The following is a 20,219-nucleotide window of genomic DNA, read 5'->3' as shown; positions in this document are numbered from 1 at the left end:
AAAGATTTGGAAGAAACTACAACAGGTCTTTACTGTGGCCTTAACAAATGCCTTGATCCTAGAACAGACCCTCTGGAATGAGGCGCTTCTCACTTTTCACTGTAATATGTCTCCTTTCTGACATTAGACTAAAAAAGAGAGGGCACACTAAGCATTAAACGCTTTGATTTCTTCTTGCTAGATCTAAATTATTACATACAAGTATCAGCACTCAAGGATAAATTAACTTTTAATTTTAATATTTTGTAAAACATTTAGAAATGCCTCAGAATGACAAAGCGCTATAAAAGTTTAAGCTGTTCCACTACAGTAGCTAAAGGTTAAGACTGCAAAAGATTTGATTTTAAATCTAAGTACTCATAGAACTTGCACTTAAATCAGTCATCAATTGTCAAACAGATACTATTTTTAGATGAGTACTATGGAATGGTGGAGCTCGGGATTGAGTTGAAGAAAACCAAGACAATTTAAAACAAATCTTAAAAATATGTTAGCCAACAATGATGAGAAACTAGTGAGGATTTAGTATGCTGTTATTTTAGAAAATTTTCATGAATAGGTTGTGAAGCTTTTGGTGTTAGGCAATGTATGAATTATCAGGCAGCCCAACAGGACATACACAGGACAACATCATGAAGACGCACTATCTTTTAATAGGGTTGGTTCATATCTTCTCCTAAAATAAATGTTACTTTCAAACAATATTAGCATTCTGTAGGTATTTAAGTTTTTTGAGGCACTCCTCCACACTGTTATTCAAAACAAAGTTATGTTCATAGTAATTTCCATCTGTCTCATCAGTGAGGCAGATGCATGCTGCTTTGTACTTTGCACAATGCAAAGTATGTTTTCATAGCTAATGGCATTAATTTTGTAATAATCGCCATTCTGTTGTTTTCTTACATATTAGTCACATAAAAATAGAATATAGATTATACTCTAACACCTGACTTACAGATGACACGTGTAATCTATTAGAACACCGCAACACTTAAAACAGAAGTGTCTTTTCAGAAGGAGAAAAGAAATTGTCGGTTTAAAAGGACAACCTGAAACCTGTCATATAAGAGGAAGTATTATATACTACCATCTTGTAGCTAAATGAACACAGGGAAAAAAAAAAAAAGAAAAGATGGCTAGTACTACATTACTGAATAATTATCCATCTAAATGTCAGCTATGATCATGTGATCAGTCTTTTTATAGGCAAAAAGAACGTTCCCCTATGTCCATACTTAGTATCATTATGGAAAGTACATGTTCACCTTTCCCATTGATATCCCAATATACAGGCATTTTAATACAAGACATTTTTCCCCCTCTTTTCCTTTACCTAAGAGCTAAAACATGTAATACAAATGCAGAGATATTGAAAAAGTTTTAAAATTTGTGGTCGATTTAAATGTCTGTGTATTATTATGTGTTGTGTCACCAAAAAGGCATCGACTAAAACTAAAGGAAAGAAGTCATTAAAGCAGGTAATTACAAACATGGAGGGATATTTAAGAAAACATATCTAAAGAGCTCTAGCAATTTTCATTTTGTATCTGACTGCTATCATTATACACAATTCTAAAAGCTTTTTGCAAAGGTAAGTGTTAAAGTGCAGATGGATATCCAGCCAGGCTGAGGTATAGTTTCATATCTGTAGACAGCCTCAAATTAAAATCTGCATTTATACATTAAAAAGTAGACTTTTTTCAGAACTGCTTTTGTGACGTGGCAACACTATCAGAAGGCTTACTGCTCCCAGTGCCTGAGACTGGAGTCAATGGGGATGCAGACTGTTCTAATCTGATTCTTCCCTCAGGATACAGGCAATATTCATTCAGTGATCATCAGTGGCTAGGTATAACATGTAGCCACTTTGCTTGCATTTAAATACTTGTTGCTCCATTCTCTGTAAGAATGCAGGATTGCCACATCACAACAAAACAATTAATTGAAGTATGGTTATGATCTGACCTTTCCATGCCATGCCATGCCAGTACAGGTGTACCAATTGATTGCACTAACAGCCAGATCTCTGATGGAGAACACCTAGTGGCAACTCTTCTCACTGAAAGTTTCTTTGTACAGTATAGAGCTTCATATTTACTATAAGGGAGGGAAAAAACCCAAATAAAAAATAACAACAACAACAAAAAAAGACACATAGGCTGTCTTCACATCATCCAGCAAGTACCATCAAATTCTGAAACTGGTATAGGACTTAATATATGCAAACAAAATTTTCTTACTGATGAAAGCTGAGACTGCCATAGAAACCTGACCTAGGAATACTTTGAAAATACCTTCCTGTAGAAAAATAGAGTACATAAATATACATGCCAAAGACGTAAGTTCCCTAATGAAGTCAGAATGCTGCTCCCTGGAAGAGTTACTTTTCACAATAAGAAGCAAGCTGGAAAACACTGGGGTGAGATTGCTATCTGGCTTGGTTTAAAATCCAGGGAGAAAATTCAACACATAACTAGGGATTATGTGTTGATACAATATATCTGTGGGAATACTCATGATATACTCTAAGCAACTTCGTTGCAGAGGAAAATAATGCCAAAGAGAAACTTTATAGTCTTTTAAGAATGCAGGGATAAATACTTTAAAGGGCTGATTAAACATCAACGAAGATTTCTGGATGTGAAGTAAATGGGAGTGTGGAGATACTCACCATACCAAATAATAATCTTTTCAGGAATCAAGAAGCAGCCATTACCTTTGAGAGGAGGAATTGTTCACAAGACAGGGTAGGCATTGGGGCAAAGATCCTTTCCCGAAGACAGAGGCTTACTGCCTCCATCTGAAACCTCAAAGTATGTAAACCAGACCTTTCATGGCAAATCTCAATGCAGTTCTCAAAAGGACACATTAAACATGCATCAACAGCATGTATCTTAAATTTTGCCAAGGCAAGGGTGTTCTAAAACACAGGTCCTTTCAATATACCAGGTTTGCACAAGTAATTGAGACATGCTATCACTCACTGAAGGAATGCCGAGAAATTAGTGTAATTTTTCCTCCAAAGGTTTCTTGGGATGTCAATGGTTCAGTCATTTTTCTACTAGTTCCAGAAGCAGATGCCTAATTCAAAAGCATAGCACTGGCAGAGAAAAAAAGCTATTCTGGGGACAACTGGAATCAGCAGAGAACTTGGTAGGAAAGCTGTGAATATTCCAGCTGGCAGCGAGTGCTCATGAAAAACCTGACTGTGTTAAAACTGTTAGACAAACAGGTAAGGAGGATACAAAGCCAGGTCACAATGAAGACTGGCACCATGATAAAGAATTAGGATACAGCTGCTTCTGTTTAGCTTCCTAGCATGACTATGAATTAGGACAAAAACCCCACCCAAACCCAAAATCTCTGCATACAGGCCTGTAACTATGCATAGCTACAGTGCCACCAAAATACCAGATACTTCTATGCTTCCTCAAGTACTCTGCTCTTTTTAATAAGGAAAAGGGATTATGCTCACAGACTGTAGTATTTTCACTTTGAAGCCTCACAGTAATTTTCATTTTTTGGTCAGCCAGCTTTGACAGAATCCCAAAATTTCTTGGTCACATTCCTTTAAAAAAAAGCAAAATCTTTTTTTTCCCTGGAGGAAAAATCCATTTTGCAGATCCATCATGAGAGCATATGGTACAATAGCTAGTGCAAAAACCTGCAGACATCCAAATAAATATCAAACAGTAGTTATTCTACGCTGCTCAGAATATTTCTACTTATCATAATTCATGAATGTTAGTGAGGTCTCAATTACTGCACATAAATTCCAAAATATATGGGGCATAAAAAGCTCTTTAACCCAACAAAAAGGCGTAACAAGAACTGATGGCTGAAAATTAAGGCCAGACAAATTTCAGATTCAGATAGGAGATTTTTTTTTTTCTTAATAGTGAATGTAATTGAACAAGGAACTTGCTAACAAGGGAAGTGATGGATTTTTATTAGTATTATTACTCTTTTTAAAAAAAGTCTTCAAGACTCAACCATCTTTCTAGGAGTTGTACTACAAGGAAATAAAAGCTCTGGGCTCTATATGAGACAGATGACAAGGAAGTCTCTTTGTATCTTTTTTTTTTTAATATAAAAAAGTCACACCAAGTCACTTGACGGTTCCTTAACACCTAAAAAGACAACAACCTATAAAGCCATAAAAGCAGGTTAGTCTACTGAAAATATACTTCTTGAGCAGTCATAGTTTGCATCAAAAACTGTGACTATGTAACCCAGTGGACACACAACCTAAAGTAAACTGGAAATAATATAATTATAAAAAAGCATATTTTCTGAGTGCTAATGTCATTCAGTATTATGTTAGATTAATTAAAAATTGCCTTGAAGTGCCTTACTATGAAAAACAATAATAAAAAATTACATAAAAGAATGCAAAGCAATCAAACTAACTGAACTTTCCTTTTAGCTTTGATTTGATAAAATCTACGTAACTTTCAATATTCATAGAAAAAGATTCAGAGCTGAGAAATGCTGTATGTATGTATGCGGGCATCCATGCAAGCATTTACCACTGGAAAACTGGAAGACATTAACCAGAACGTGCACTGCAAATCTCAACGCAATTCTCAAAAGGCCACAAAATCAAGCATGTACTAACTGCACACATCTTTTCTTTCCAGCTCTCCTGACTATGAGAGAGTCCAGCCCTCAGCTGTGTATTATGAACAATGCACTGCACTGCCTTGCAGTGAACGTACCTGAATAAACCAGGACTTTCTTGCAATAATCTGAAGTAGCACACAGTAACCTCAGAACATCTCCCCGTATAATCCAAAGAACAAAGTAAGAACAAAGTCACTGTCAGTAGCACATGCCAATGAAAACTGGGACTTGGCAAGAAAGCAAACAAAGGACATTGCTAGCCAGTGGAATTAATGGAATTATTGACAAAAAAAGCCAGTGCAGGGTTTTTTTGCTGAGCCAAAGTCAAACATTTCTAATATTGATCAACAAAAAGCAAAACTTTGTTCATAAAAATTTGTTTCATAAATACCCCCAAGATTTGTACTGAAAAGATGCAAGCTTTAAAAATCAACATCAGCTTTTCCAAAAGAGATTAAAATTCTTTAAGAGGAAAAAGAAATCAAACATACCACATGAGACATAAGTTACTAAATCAAGTCAATAACCAGAAAAACATTGCAGTAAGAAAGACAGAATGTTCAACTAACCATCTGATGGGCGATTTCCAAGGTTTTGTGCATTATGACTTATGGGAGATGAAAATGGACTCAGTTGGCATGTTCCGGTTGTTGGTGAGTAACAGTTCAGATTTTTCTTTTTGGTCTTCAAAGGTGTTGAAATAAATGACTAAAATGTAGCAAAACACAAAGAATCTGGATGAATATTGGCTAAAGATAAAGAAGTACCTATGTCCAGCTAAACCGACAACAGCTGTAAACTTCCCTCCTGCAAACTAAATACATTCTGGCCTCTACTTTTCCTATCAGTAGAATTACATATTGCACCCCAAACCAGACAAAGCCCCTCTGAACATTTACTATCTGGTAATAGATCGTTCTAAGTAATTCCTAACTTTACGTATGCCCGTTTATGGTAAGCCCATGTTATATGTTGTGGTGGCCTGACCTTTGCTGGCTGCCAGCTGCCCACCAAGCTGCTCTATCACTCCCCCTCCTCATTAACATTAGTTTTACTCAAAAAAATAAAAAGCCCTTCAAACACTACCCTCCCAGTTTTCATGAACAAAAAGTATGTGGTTTCCAGAGATTCAGGTATTCTGGCACGAACACCTGGAAGTTTTTTTATTTGTTTTTTAAAAGCAGTCAAAACCTGGTATTATATTTCCTACAGTATTGAGAATTTAAGGCATCTGAACCGCAAGCAACTATTTTTTATTTTAATTCTGTCAAAAGATAGCTATTTCTAATATTTTCTAAACAAGTGTTAATTAACCCACCCCACCCCCAATTTAGTACCTTAAATCCAACATTTTGTCTTTGGCTCAGGATTTCAAGATGTCTAATCTTGATATAAATAATAATTAAAGATAATCTGATATAAAAGGAGTTATTTAATGATGTTAAAGGAACTGTGCAGAGAAGAACTAGTCTGTAATTCTGAAATATTAATGGGGATTTTATGGGACACAGTTCAATCTCTAGATTAGATGTTGCATTGCAACTCTTGGGAAACCGGGATTTCACTGCACTACTAACATACAGAACAAAAAAACCAAACCAAAATCACACTTTGTTCGCACATAAAAGGCTTCAACTCTAGTAACAACTTGATTTCAACTATGAAGTCTAGCAGCTTTAAATAACACCATCAATAACTGAAAAAAGAGACACAGACAGAAGTAGAACACATGTAGCACTTAAAGCAGACTCCAGTGGCATTGGCAGCATCTTCATCTTCATGTCATCACACACTCTCTGAAACCACTGATCTGTAGCCACTGGCTACAGGATTTTCCGTGTAGCTGAATCTGAAGTATTAACCCATATGTATACTACCAGACCTACAGTACTTCACTGTTACATCACCAGCTGATCGAGTCATTAAACAAAAGAGCTGGAAGGTACACCATGCAGCACGCTGGAAAACACAGCTTTCCCATTCTCGCCTACTGTTCATTTCAAGGAGGTGAAGTCAGCAGGCATGTAAACTACAGCTTTGAAACAAGACCAGCCACTTCTAAAGAGGAGAATGCAAGTAGTGCCCAACTGATTTCACTCTATTAACATCTATCATGTAAACAATAAAGGGGCATTTCAGACAAAAACAGATTTTCCAGTCACTTCCAAAATTCTCTCAAGGGCTTAAAGAAAGGCTGTCTAAATACAGGGAAACAGACACTTTTTTCTATGATTTAGTGGTTTTTTTTCTCTCTTTCTCAGAAACAGTATCATCAAAGCAAATCCTACTGAAAAAAAAAATTTCTTCATTTTTTAATTTGTTACAATCCTGGGGCTTGGAGTTTGAGGAGAAAATTCATTTAACTGTAGCAAGGAAAGGAATGACTCGTCCACTCTCCAACCAACCAGCCTTTTCTACCAACTTGAGCCTCCTTCCACCTGTAAAACTGAATACCTGTCGTTTGCCTTCATGTCACTCAATTTCATACAGCATTTCTTCACTGGAAGCTTTATTGTACATGATTATTCTGTAATCTCTTTAACTTCCATTTACTATTCCATTTATTAATGCTAGAAAAAGTATAATAGGTAAGCATGTTACACTGTTTCAATACTGTGAATGAAATACAAGGTGAGGATCAGGGTTTTACATTCATTACAGAACACACAGTATTTAAGCCTAGTTGGGAGGGGAAAAAACCAAACCAAACCCAAACAACCTGCTATTTGTACTTTGGTAACTGACATTTCCACTCAATTCCAAATTAGTAACTCATTTATTCCCTTTTCATATTTAATGTATGTTGTCCTGTTTTGCTGGAATAAGACCCTCATGCTATTCCTTTTTAAACCAGATTAAACAAAGGGCATACAAATCTTCAAGTCCAGTAAGGATTCCTCAGCAGAGGAATCTCCTGGGAAAAGGATCTCCTGGGGACATGGCTGAGAGCAAAGGCAGTCTGAGTCCAGAGTACATGGTACAGAATGGGAAAGACCACAAGAAAGACTGAATCTCGTAGGTTTAAGGTCTCACAAATATCCGCTGGAAATTTTAACTACAGCAATTTTAGATCTCAAAAAGGTGTACAAGTGGCAAAAGCAGTATTTTTAAGGCCAGTAATCAGGTTCACCAGGTAACGTGTGTGTGAACGTCACAAGTCATACCAGGATTAAGTTGTATCAGGTCACAAAACTACATATACCAAGCCTCTACAATCCAGCAGGAATCCAAGGCCTGGGAAGTGGCTACATTTCATTACTGAGTAAATTAATGATAGAAAGCATTAACATTTACATAATTAATTTTAAACTGCTGAGGTATTATACAGAAACTGCTTCTAAAAAGTACACATTTACACAGGCAACAAATACAAAACTAGGAATACAAGCTGTACCTAGAAGTATAATGCACAATTATGTAACCCTCAGAAGTTTTCTTCTCAATTCCAGACAGTTAGCAGTTGATTTAAATGTCCTGAAGCACAATACTCCTATTTTTCACACCTACATGGATATGCATACTCTTGTTGTCTGTATGAATGAGTGTTTTTATTACAACTTCTACTATGTTCTAGACTTCATTGAAATTTCAGGATGAGTTCTAGAAGTTAACATGTTGGATTAAAGTCTCCATTATTGGCTTTCAGTTTTCCACCTGCATTATTATTAAATTCCTTTTGATTATATATAAGCATAAAGAATGTTCAATACCGCCTCTAGAAAGAATACTATATATTCCCCTTTCCTGCTCTTTACTAGGGAACTCCTATTAAGCCATCCTGATCTTTTAATCTCATTCATCTGAAGGGATTTCTTGTGGCACATGTACCACAGCCTACGTTCACTTTCATTTTCTTCCACAGAATGATACAGGTTCAAAGTATAATTTCTGCTATTGTACTTTTCAACAGAGTGATGATACCTTCAATTCTAATTCAGGTGAAGACAAAACACTGATTTATGCAATGGTATTATATTTCCAGTGCTGCTTGCTATTCTACTTATATAACTTACTGCACTTTTACATAAAGCTGCAGTTTTGATGTTTTTCTTCTGCTCTGCCTTGAGTGGTTATCCTTAATTTAGAATCCAGCAGTGTTAGTATTGGTCATCAGTAATAGGACTTGCACTGTGTTTCAAAAGATTTAATTTGCTGTCCACATACCTAGCTTTCTTACAGGTCCTGCATATTACTCTGTCTTGTTTTGGTCTTGAATACCCTAAAAAATTTGGCATCAGCCGTTCATACTCTTTTTGCAGTCTATCATTATTTAAACAATACCTAATGGAAATCGTCAGTTTGTTGTCACTAATACTTTGAACACACACACAGCAGGTTAAAGAAATGTTTCAAATAATCTTTAAACCAAATACTAATTACAATAAAGTATCAATGCCACTTTAGGCATTTAAATGCCATCAAATCTCATTTATAATAGGGAAAAACTCCAATCTGCTTACATTTTCCAGGTATTTTACCAGCTTGAACAGTGTCACCTCAGACACCATATTTCTGGATAAGAACCAAGACTCCATTAGGCAGCTACCTGGAAAAAGTTACTGTAGTACTAAGAAAGGACAGTATTCATTTGGCAGTAAGAATTTCTCTTCCAGGAAGAAGAGTCTTAGTCCAGTGATGCAATTTTTTAAAGCAACCATACTAACATTACAAAATCTAAAAATACTAATTTCTGATCTGTTCAGTTCAGTTCAAGCATGCCTTGGGTAGTCCGACCAGCAGGTGGAATGAGGGTCTCCTGAACAACAGGAAAGAAATTGTAGACACAGCAATGGATGTGGCAGAGCTGAAACAGATACTTCACACAAATTGCGTGTGTTTATTACCTTAATTTCTTCCTACCTTCTATAACGTTATTTAATTATGGCACTAAATTTTTTACATGTATCTGTTAGAGGCCTTATACGAACCAAAAACCATAGTGTAAACCTATGTTACTGAGATTTCAGTAAAAGTTTTTATCATTCAGATGGGCTTTTGTTAAGCTTTTTGCTGCACAAAACCCTGCAAGCAGGTAACCATCAAGTAACTCTTTATCTTATGGGGAGGGGGCAGGGAAGGAACACCTCTAAGGCTGAAAAAGAAATCCATGTAATTTCAGCTGGACCGCTCATCTACAGAAACGTTACTACAGCCCAAGAAACAGATGCAAAATTACAGTCACAGCTGCATTCTGTGCAGAACAAGTTGGGTAATGGTACACTAAGCTGCTAATTAAATTGCTAATGATTTTTTTTAGTGCCACTGCGGTATTTTGCCACCTTTGTTTAAATTAAAAAAAAAAAAAAGAAAGAAAAAGGTGTCTAGAAAATTTTTAAAATTGCAAATTTCTATCCTGCTAAATACCAGTGAGACCTCCAAATATGCGCTGCGTATAAACAAATCTCTTCAAAATGACACAGACTTAGAGATTTATTGGGAGCCCATTTGCTGACCAGCTATTTCTCTCTATACACTTTTCCAAAATTTTCCTTCCTTTAAACACTACCATCCTCACAAGCTCCTCTGTACTGATGTCTGCAGCAACACCCACTGTTGGTAGGAGCAGATAATAAACTGACATATGTCATCACATGCTGGTACTGGGAGTATACTATAGCTGCATTTACAAAAAATAATAGCAACAGTACAATTTTATTTTTATTGTGATAACTGTGGTGAAATTTATTGCAGTGTTAGTACTTTATCGTTTCATTATGCCAGATTAGCTGAGGGAGGTAATTATATCCTTGACATGAAAATGCCTTTAATGTTTTCATTTCAATTTCGCAGTTTATAATATGCAGATTACAGCATTATCATAATTCCATATTGTTACATGTACAATTACATGGCAGAACATTTGCTTCCCGGATAACAGAGCTACTTTCTAATAAATGATTTCAACAAGGATCTTAACTCGTTCAGCTCTTGGGTAAATAGTGATGGCAATAAAAATATGCATATTCCTGCATTATTTTCAAGTGATTCATGCAGATGTACATTACTTAACACCAGGCAGTTCTATGACAAATGGAATACAATAAATTTTCTACTAATATTTTCAGCAGTAATTTTGTGCCTCGTTAAGATATTTCTAGACAACATCCAATCTGTAACAATATAAATACAGCTCTAATGACATATTGTGTTTATAGACACATATGTGTGCATAGATACATATACACACATACATATATAAATATAGAGTCCAGATGATTCCATACACCAAGAAATACTTACATTATTTTTTTTAACACTGTCCAACTTTAATGCTCTCTTAACTCTGCAAGAGAAAAATAAGGACAAGTTTTATGGTCATCCAGACACAAAGATTTCTGCTAGTAAGGGCTATAATTGGTAATTTTAAAGACATTTTCCTTTCCTGTGTTTCACATTTTTTTGCGGCACACAAGAAAACTAATGTAATCCAAAGCAAATACATTAATTGATTAAAAGACTGTGTACCAAAACCATTGCTTGTTTAGAAGGATAAAGTGTTTGCATAAGAAAAACCAATTCTCCATTTTATACTAGAGATAAAAACAAGACACTGAAGTGAAACTGCACTGTATATTTGTCTCTTTCTCAAAGATTATAAACAATGGAAAAATGCAAAAGCATTATGATTTACATACCTTCTGAGCAAGGGTTGAAATTATTTTGCCATTAGTAGAAATAATGTATTAGGCGTTTAAAACACAGGTACAGCCAAGGTGAAAAAAGTAGTTCTTCCCATCATTTTAGCTCTTAACATGATTCAGTGCTACCAGACTATGACTTAACTGGGGAACAGATGCTCTATGTCTTTACAGGTCCCCAAACCATAAGAAACTATTTGCTAGTCTTCTTCACTATACTGATTCAGGAACATGCCAAGATCTCTCTGCAAAATCTGCTCTGCTGAACTGGATGCCCAGCTGTTAATGGCAACACTAGAAGTGGAAAGCTGAATATTTATAATACTTTATATCGTACAGCTGTCTTCTAAAGAGCAGTCATCAAAATTTTATTGAATGCAGACTAAATGCTCAAAGGAAAGAAAGGTCAACATAAATTAAGACTATTTTTCCCAGAGACAACTGAAACTTTTTAAGCACGTTCCTAAATCTTAACAATAGTTAAAAGCATGATATAAAACATTGAGGAAAAAAATTAAAAATCTTTATAAGAACAGCCCCCAAGAAACATATGTATTATATCAAATTAAACAAGATTTAGACAATACATCGTATTTCAAGAACTTAGTTCACAGTTTTCATCTTGGAAAAGAATTTGACTTGTAAAGGAATTAAGATGACCTCATTCCAAACATATCTTTTAAAATTTATGTTACTATTCCAAAACTGTAAATTAAAGTATTGGAAAAATAGAATGAAAACACATCTTTGAAATATAACTCAGGTAACAGTCTTACATGAATAGTTTTACAACTATCTCTATTACAAAAAGGGGAAAAGAAGTATTTTATCTTAAAAACGCCAGGTAAACAGGTAACATTTAAATTAAAAAAGCCTGTGAAATTCTTGCCAAAGGGCAGTCAAAGCTGTAACCATTTGATGGAATTCTTTACGATATATTTCTTTTTTAAATAGAAACCCATATTGCTTAAGGAATAGAGACTCCATTACATCTTCTATCCCAGTGTCAGCAGAGAAACATTATATTTATTAATACATCTACTCTGAAAGGATGCTTTAGGGGCCAATGCATTTGCATGTTATACTAAGGCATGTTATGATGAAGTTTTTATGATGGACTCCAAAAGAAGCTGGAAGCCAAAGTAAAGCAGAATCTGGACTCAACATAGCTGTAGGATGAAGATAAATGAGAAACTACATGAAAATCCCACTAAATTATAAACATTTAGAAAATTTCTTAGGGAGAAAGTTGTGGACCAGTCAAGGTTATCTTTAAAGTCTGTCAAATATTGTGTGTGTACAGCAAGAGTTGCACACAGCCAAAACTTCTCTCTGCTGGCCTGCAAATCCCTTGCAAACACCCTGAGCTATGGCGGCAAAGAGACAGCCTCATTCCAGGCAAGCACATCAACACTGGAAGGGGCTGGAATATTGTATTGGAAGATGCAATTTTGTCTTCAGGAGTTCAGCTTTGCCTCGCCTTTCTCAAACCATCCTGCCCAGCAGCCTGGTTTGCTTGTAGGCTTGGTTTTGCCATAATGTGAGAAGAATCCAGGCAACTGTGATTCACTCAAAATAAGTTAATATTTGTGTGCTTAGACTACACACAGTCCCTGGCTAGGACCACTGAAACAAAATTCATCCAGACACCTAACGTGAAGACCCTGTCGGCCAAACTCTCATATCTTTCAAAAGATGAACATGGAGAAAAACCAATACGTACATCTAGGTGCAAACAAAATTCTTCAGATATTTTGGGAAACACCATGCAGGAAAAGCACCAGCTTTAGTTTGGTTTACCTTTTTTATATGGCTGGAAAAACCTTGCTCTGGCTATGGTGTAGAATCAAATGTCAGAGTGTGAACAAGAAAAAGAGACAGAAAGATGAGGCATATGTGATGACAGTACACAACAACTTATTTACCAGAGTTTCCTACTCTTGAATGGGTAGCCTAATAAGGCTTAATTTCTTAATAATTTATTAATAATCTGAGTAATTTAAATTTATTTTCTTAACTACGCAGAGTATGATGGCACATGTTTACAGGTAGCTGTACAACCTGCAATTATTATTTTGCCCATAATATTTATCAAGTTAAAGAACTACGTATTACTCCTATTGTGTATTGTTCATCTATCATTTCAGGTCGCATTGTCAGTTCCTTGCTAATACTGGGAGGCCTTTATCCACTTAAACAGTGCTTTGGTGAAACCACTTACACGAGGAGCTTCTCAACAGTGAGAGTCTAGACAGAAATGAGTTTTTTTATACTGTTTTAAATTCTACATATACTTAACTTCACAATTCATTTATGAATGAACACAACGGTAAGTCATGTACAGATTTAATGCACAAAAAAGAATACACAGAAGCAGGAACTTGGTTATATTATTATATACTGTAACACATTTTCAGGCCATTTCAGTTAGCTTGCTCTTAAAGTTCTACTTTTTCTGGGGAAAAAAACCCCCACCTCTATGCTATCTACATATTGCTTCATCCTCAAAACCTGCCAGCAAAAGTGTCATTAATTGGAAAAGCTGTAAAAATACAGATTCATTTTCTACGTTCAGCTGAAATGGTAGCAAAACTCAGCATGCCACCAGTGAGAAACTGACTTGAACACAGAAAACTCAAAGCTTGTGCATTGATAAGCTCCCTTTGCGTTACTACTGTCTGGCACAATTACTTCAACTTCCAGTGACTGGCAGAAGTTGGAACCTGTGTTAGCGCTAGTGTATCTTTGAAATTGCACAAGGAGCTGTTAACTGGGACAATAAGCCTACCTACGGGCAACATGAGCCATACAGCCTTATTTTACTGTGGTTGAGGTTAGCAACATCCTACATGTTGTTCTTCAGAAGCCCTAGCAAAGATACACAAGAATAGCGTCAGACTTACACGACTGTTGGTAGATAGATTGCAAAGGAGAAACCAGAACAGGATTTATTCCCACCAGAGACAACATGAAGAGACAGAGCCTGACGGAGAAGGGCCACTGTACCTGCCACGGCCACAGGCCCGCAGTACCTCCCCTCAGCAGCCCGCCCCACGAAAGCCAGGTGCCAAACTCTGAAAACCCACCCATGACATGGCTCCCGGCCCTCTTCCCCCCGCCCCCCCCCCCCCCCCCGGCTTTACCCGCGGCATGTGCGGAGGTAACAACTACCCCATGGCTGGGGAGGCCGGGAGCGGACAGGTGAGGTACAGAAAGCGTTACCCACACCACTAGGCACCGCCCACCCGAACTCCGTCGGGATAACGGCTCTGCCCCAGGGAACCACCATTTTAAACACTTCCCGGTCCCATCCAGCAACTGGAAGGCAGAGCTAGAAACAAAACCCACCCTCCCCTACGCAACGGCGTGCTCCTCCCCTGCTCGGGATAACCCGAGGAGCACACTCCTCCTCAGGGAACAAGCCCCCCGCCGTGAGGGAAGACCGCAGCCCGCCGGGGAGAAGCGCCCCGCCTCACGGCGCCCCACGCGGGCCCTCGCTCCACCGGCCGCCCGCGCCGCGGCAACGGCCCCCGGCCTGCCCTCAGGAGCCGCCCCGCTGCGGGGAGGAGGCGGAGAGCGGCGCCCAGAGCCGAGCTCCGCCGCCCGTGCCCGGTACCTACGACATTACGCCGCCTGAAGCCGTTCTCGCCGCCTTTGCAGATCTCCCGCCGCCGCCGTGCAGCAGCCAAACAGCGCCGGCTGGAAACGGCGCTGAGAGGGCGGGACGCGGCCCCGGCGGGGCGGGCGGCGGCGCTGGCCTGGGCGGGGGATGGGGGGTGGGTGGGGGCCTGGCGCCCGTCAGGCCTGCGGGACGGGGTCGGCTCGCCGGGCCCCGCCGTCCCCGCGCTCGGTGCGGTGCAACGGTAGAAGCCGGGCCCGCCTCGGGGGGGGTGGTTGTGCGAGGCGGCTTTGGCGGGAGGCGAAGTGCGGCCGAGCGCGGCCTCTCAGGCGTGCCGGGCAGCGCGCAGCGTCTCTGACGGGAGAGCCGGTTCCCGTCTGGGGGAAAGGGCTTGCAGCGTCTTTTGCGGGAGGGTGGATGGTGAACTTTGCCTAAGACCCCAGTGCCTGCCAGAGGGGGAGGTAATGGGATTCACGTGGTAAAAGTTTCCTCATTGCAGGTAAGCGAGGCCTGAAGGAGCAGCGCGAGGTGCGCGGCGGTGAAGGCTGGCTCGCGCCCGCGGCGGAAAAGGTCCGTATTGGCGGGAGGCGCCTGCCTTCCCTCCTGCTTGGGGGACGGGTTTTATTTGCTAAAATCATAGCAACTACAGCTGAAAGTGATAGGCTGTGTCGTCCTCCCACTTCAGCCACGGCCGGATCGCTCCTCTCTGCCTTGTTTTGTCTAAAGTGTCATTTGTCCAGTAAAAATGTAGGAGCCTCAGCCGTGGGGCTGCTGGCCGTGCTGTCACTGGGCTGCTGCGCGCTGCTTTGCTGAGCAATGTATTGGCAGCGCTTCTTGGCAGTACTGGGGCCCGTGTAAGAAATATGTTGGTAACGGGAAGTTACCAAGGATACTAAGGAGTATACTAAGGAGTATAAACGAGAGTTCACATTTTATAAACTAGTTACTGGAAAATTAACATTTATTCTTCTTTTCCTCCTTGACTTTAACCCACTCCCATTTTGTGTGTGTAACTCTGGTGCTTAATTATAGTGACACTCGTTTGCAGTAACCAGACTGTATCACAGTGTCCCTGTGGGGTCCTTCTAATGCCAGTGTAATATTAAAGTGTCAGGCAGGCGGCCTGTGTATTACAAATAGGGTATTTCATCCATGATAAGCGATTATTATCATTCTTTCCCAAGTGTAAAAGACCTATATAACTCAAGAAGGTGCAAGTGATTTAGGCCTTCTGAATAAAAATCCAATGAGTCCTGAAGGGGACCCTAGGATGTAGTTGTCTTGTTGCTGAACTTGAGATAGTCAATTTATTATACTGGAATATATTTTCTGAAGCCAACATTGGGTAAAATAATATGAGAGGCTGTTAAACCAACAGTACAACACGATTTAGTGTTCCTCTGTGATGGCCTTCTAAAAACCTTAATCACCCTTGGTAAAAACAGAAAGCTTCTGTTAAAGTTTACTGGCCATTGGTGGGCAAACAGCATTAGTTACTGCTTTGAATCATTTTAATAATTTAGAGAAAATGCATTTCATGTTTTCTTCCATTTATTTACAATTACATGAGTAGTGTTCTTGTACTTGGGCCTCTTAAGTTGTGCAAAGGTTTATGCACGTTCTTGGCTTCAGACTTATTTCTGTTGATTATGTGGAGATAACTCTTGAAAGTAGAATTGTGTGTTTAACTTTGCATACTTGAAGGACTAAGGGTTACAATTTTGACCCATTTCACTATTAGCCATATGTTTTATTGAGTTACAACTATAAAAACAGAAAACAGAACATTTTAGTATGTTTTAGTACCAGAAAAAAACATGTAATTAATGTAATAATAAATATATAGTTTTTTAAACAGTGAATGTTGTATAGTGTTTAGGACATTACACAGTCTCTCTCCAGAAGCTGTGTAAAGCTACCCAGTTTTCCAGCTAAATCAGCCTTGGAAATACAACTCAACTTTTGAGTAAGGGAGAAAATCCTGACAGAAATGCAGTTCAATATAAACATACTTACATGTAGTGTTTACTGGAGGACAAAGGTGGCTTTTACTCTGCGCTTAATACCAAGAAATATAATAGAGAACTTTATGTGGTGTGAGTCAGTTGTGATCATGCAGCCTCAGAGCTCTTTCCAATCAGGTAAGCACTGCGTCCATTCTTGGTAATGTTCACATTGTTGTTTGGTGGAAAAAGTTTTTTAAGCGATCCTGTGCCTCTCATACTTGTGGCCATGCAGCTGTGTTTAAATTGGCATTTTTTTCCTAAAAACACTCCACCTTTGCTGCTTCTGGTGAACTGTAGCAACAATGGGCGTGCCGCTGGCAGCGAAACAGTGGTAGGTATGGCATGTTCATTAATTTACCATTGTGACAGATCATGCTGGCCATTGACACTGGTGTCATCAGAGCCAAAAAGTGCTCTACAGTATTAATCCTCCCATTGTGTCATTAGGAGAATTTAGCTAACATAGAAAGAGTAGAAATTCCAGTGGAAGCTTGTAGTAAGGATAAGTCCTGGTGGTTTGTTTCTGAACATGGATAGCAATGGTTTGTATCACAGATAACTTGGAAATTTATTTTTATGCTTTCAAATAACAACTATATAACCATTGTGATATCAAATGTCTGAAATTAAAATAAAATACAATAAAGTTAAACTTTTTACTGCCAATAAAGAATAAACTGTGAATAATAATAGGGTTTTGTGGATCTCATGGCACTTACTTGCAGGTATAGGTAAGTATTTCTGTCCTGATTTAGAGAATAGAAAACATATGACCTAGATGTTAGGATAGTTTGTGCTCATCTGTTTCAAAGGATAATGCGGAGTTGTTATTGAACAGTCAAAACAGTAACAAATTCTAACTGCAATTGTATTCTTCACAGAATGGCCAGCAGTCCTGAAAATAACACATCCCTCTCGGTTCAGAAAGTCACGCGCTCGGAAAGCTCCCAAGCGAAGAAGTCCCAGCACACAGAAGAAGCAATCTTTTACATGAACTGCCGAGCAGCTTATCTAACTGTTTTAAAAAGCAGTTTAGAAAATATTAAATCAAAAGAACAACTCAGTTTAGGTAATGATTAGATATTTTTTCCCTATAACTGCTGTGTGTGATTACTGTGGGTAGGTTACAAATAACAGCAATTCAGTAGTGAGAGTATCCCAATGCATAAACTTGGTAACTGTTTTAAGGAATTTACAGTAGTTTTCAGATTTCAGGTGTTGGTGACTGTGTCTTTGAAGGCATTTTCATCATTTATCTGTTATAAAATGTCACATAGTTTCTGTAAACTTTGAAAAATCGCTACCATTCCTCTAAGTTGTTCGGTTTCCTCAAATACTTACCTTTGTTGCTACTTGTCAGATTAGTCCTGAAAGTAGGAAAAGTAGACAGCTTTTCAAGATTTTCAGATGTAAATCTCCGGTGTGTCTGGGCAGAAGTCAATAGTAGCTGACTGCTTATGAGGTACTTAAGTGAGCTGTTTAACACCACCAAATTTGACGGTAACATTGCTTACTTGAGGTGGGCTTAGGTACTGCTTTTTGATTGTGACAGTTCTGCAATAATTGTTTCTTTATCCCTACAAATTATTAAGTGAGCTGATCTCGGTTCAGTAATTGCCTGGCACAGAAAATCACCATGAGAACTGGCATTAATTGGCACAGAAGTTTGCAGACTCAAAGGAGAGGTTGTTATTGGAGGCATGGGTATGGTAATTTACCCCTAAAGGTAGTCTCACAGATCAGTTCTAAGCCACTTTGAGTAATATGTGAAAATACTGCCTTTCCTTTTCTAAATTTATGTGATCAAATGGACTGTTTCAGACACTGGTGTTTCATAAGGATTCTTACTGTTTTGTTTAAGCTCCTGCTGAGTTACAATGTTCCATGAATAATGTCCCATAAACTAAAATAAAAAGTTTTCATTTTTCATCCATATTATATTTGTGTGTAAGTGGTATGGCTGTCAGCAGTACAACAGGAAAAACTAGCTGAATGCTTCAGCTGTACTAAATAAAGGTGTTAGTAGATACTGAGAGCTGTGGAGCCTAATAATATTTGTTTTGAAAACCTATGGAATTTCAAAGTTCCTTGCATGGAATTATTAGGAAAGTTTAAAAAAATGCACCTGAAAAATGGTAGTTAGGGCTGTGTATTGGAAATTGATTTCTTTATGATATATCTTAGTGACCAAGTAAGGTAAGGAAGGAGTAAGATAAGACTGAGTAATAACCTGTTTCAGTTTTGAAATAGGTTTCACTATCCCAGATAAAATTTCTCAAGCAAATATAATACCAGCTTTGGTATCTGTTGGAGTTGTAGGATTATGCACAGTGTCTTACCACGTTTGGTAGGTTTTCTTTGGTTTTGTTGTTGTTGTTGTGTTGTTTTTTGTGTTTTTTTCTTAGAGCATTTTTGTCCTTTCATGAAAAAGTTTACTCATGGTTGTAATAGTATGGGATTGTGTTAGGAAACTCATGAAAGTCTCTCAGTCTTATTTTCTATCTGGAGTTCCATTATGTGAAAATCTTAGCTTGCTTTATTTGAAAAAATGTTTTCAGCTCACATGGTTGCCAAAGCAAGCAGGAGAGCATAAACCTTCAGTTAGACAAAGAGAACCAAAATGTATCATAAAACTAATGATTTTTATTTTGTGGTTTTTGGGGTGCAGCTCAGAGTGCAGTTTGGATTGGTGGCAGTATAGGTTGCTTTCTCAAGTCATCCTCATAGATTATGGTGCCGGTAAAAGGTATGTGTATTATGGCATTGTAGCTGTTTGTATTAAACCAAGCAACAGCTAAAAGCAAAAACATGCTAAGCTATCAAATCATTTAGTTATGTCCTAATTCTAGTGACCACATTTTTTTTTGCATATCTGAGGAAGTATTTCTTACAAATTGCTGCTTTGCCTGTGCCTAAAATAAGTGAGGTCTCCACATGGAAACCACCACTGTAAAAGCTGAGCGTACTTCTTGTGCTCATTGTTTGTAGCTTCTTTCCCTATACCAGTACCTGGAATTCTACCCTTTAGCAAGCACATTCTTTCAGCATGTGACTTAGTGTTACCCAGGCTTTCTCAGCTATAATAAAAGCGCCTTTATAACATCCTAATGATAGTTTTGGATAATCTGGATTTTAAGATAGGAGCGGTGTGAACAAATGTAATCTCTTTTATATATGCTTTGGCTTTCATCTCTATCCATATGCCACTTCACTACATAGCAAGTGTTTGAGCATTGTGGTTTCAAGGTCAGCTCAGAAAGGGCAAATACTTGCTCAGGCTCCCAGTCTTTTCAGAGATATTTAAGAACTTCTTTTAAAATTTGTAAACTTTGA

General features: G+C 38.3%; 2 protein-coding genes across 8 annotated transcripts in view; one reads left to right on the top strand and one right to left on the bottom strand.

Moving 5' to 3' along the window:
- ITGB3BP (integrin subunit beta 3 binding protein) overlaps positions 1 to 15,020 on the bottom strand; it is a 34,940-nt gene extending 19,920 nt beyond the window's left edge. For 2 of the 3 annotated variants that reach the window (XM_056356466.1, XM_056356467.1), the window contains exons 1-3: positions 14,882 to 15,020; positions 10,864 to 10,906; positions 5,193 to 5,331 (exon numbers count right to left, since the gene is read on the bottom strand). In XM_056356466.1, the coding sequence (XP_056212441.1) occupies positions 5,193 to 5,331; positions 10,864 to 10,906; positions 14,882 to 14,886 (187 nt within the window). In that variant the 5' untranslated portion in view covers positions 14,887 to 15,020. The remainder of the gene's footprint in view (positions 1 to 5,192; positions 5,332 to 10,863; positions 10,907 to 14,881) is intronic. The other variant, XM_056356468.1, reaches the window with a different exon arrangement.
- EFCAB7 (EF-hand calcium binding domain 7) overlaps positions 14,809 to 20,219 on the top strand; it is a 32,282-nt gene continuing 26,871 nt past the window's right edge. For 2 of the 5 annotated variants that reach the window (XM_056356459.1, XM_056356455.1), the window contains exons 1-2: positions 15,318 to 15,450; positions 17,768 to 17,955. In XM_056356459.1, the coding sequence (XP_056212434.1) occupies positions 17,769 to 17,955 (187 nt within the window). In that variant the 5' untranslated portion in view covers positions 15,318 to 15,450; position 17,768. The other 3 variants (XM_056356456.1, XM_056356457.1, XM_056356458.1) reach the window with 3 other exon arrangements.

Source organism: Falco biarmicus, chromosome 11 (assembly GCF_023638135.1).
Source record: "Falco biarmicus isolate bFalBia1 chromosome 11, bFalBia1.pri, whole genome shotgun sequence".
Lineage (NCBI taxonomy): Eukaryota > Metazoa > Chordata > Aves > Falconiformes > Falconidae > Falco > Falco biarmicus.
This window is presented reverse-complemented; position numbering and strand designations above follow the sequence as displayed.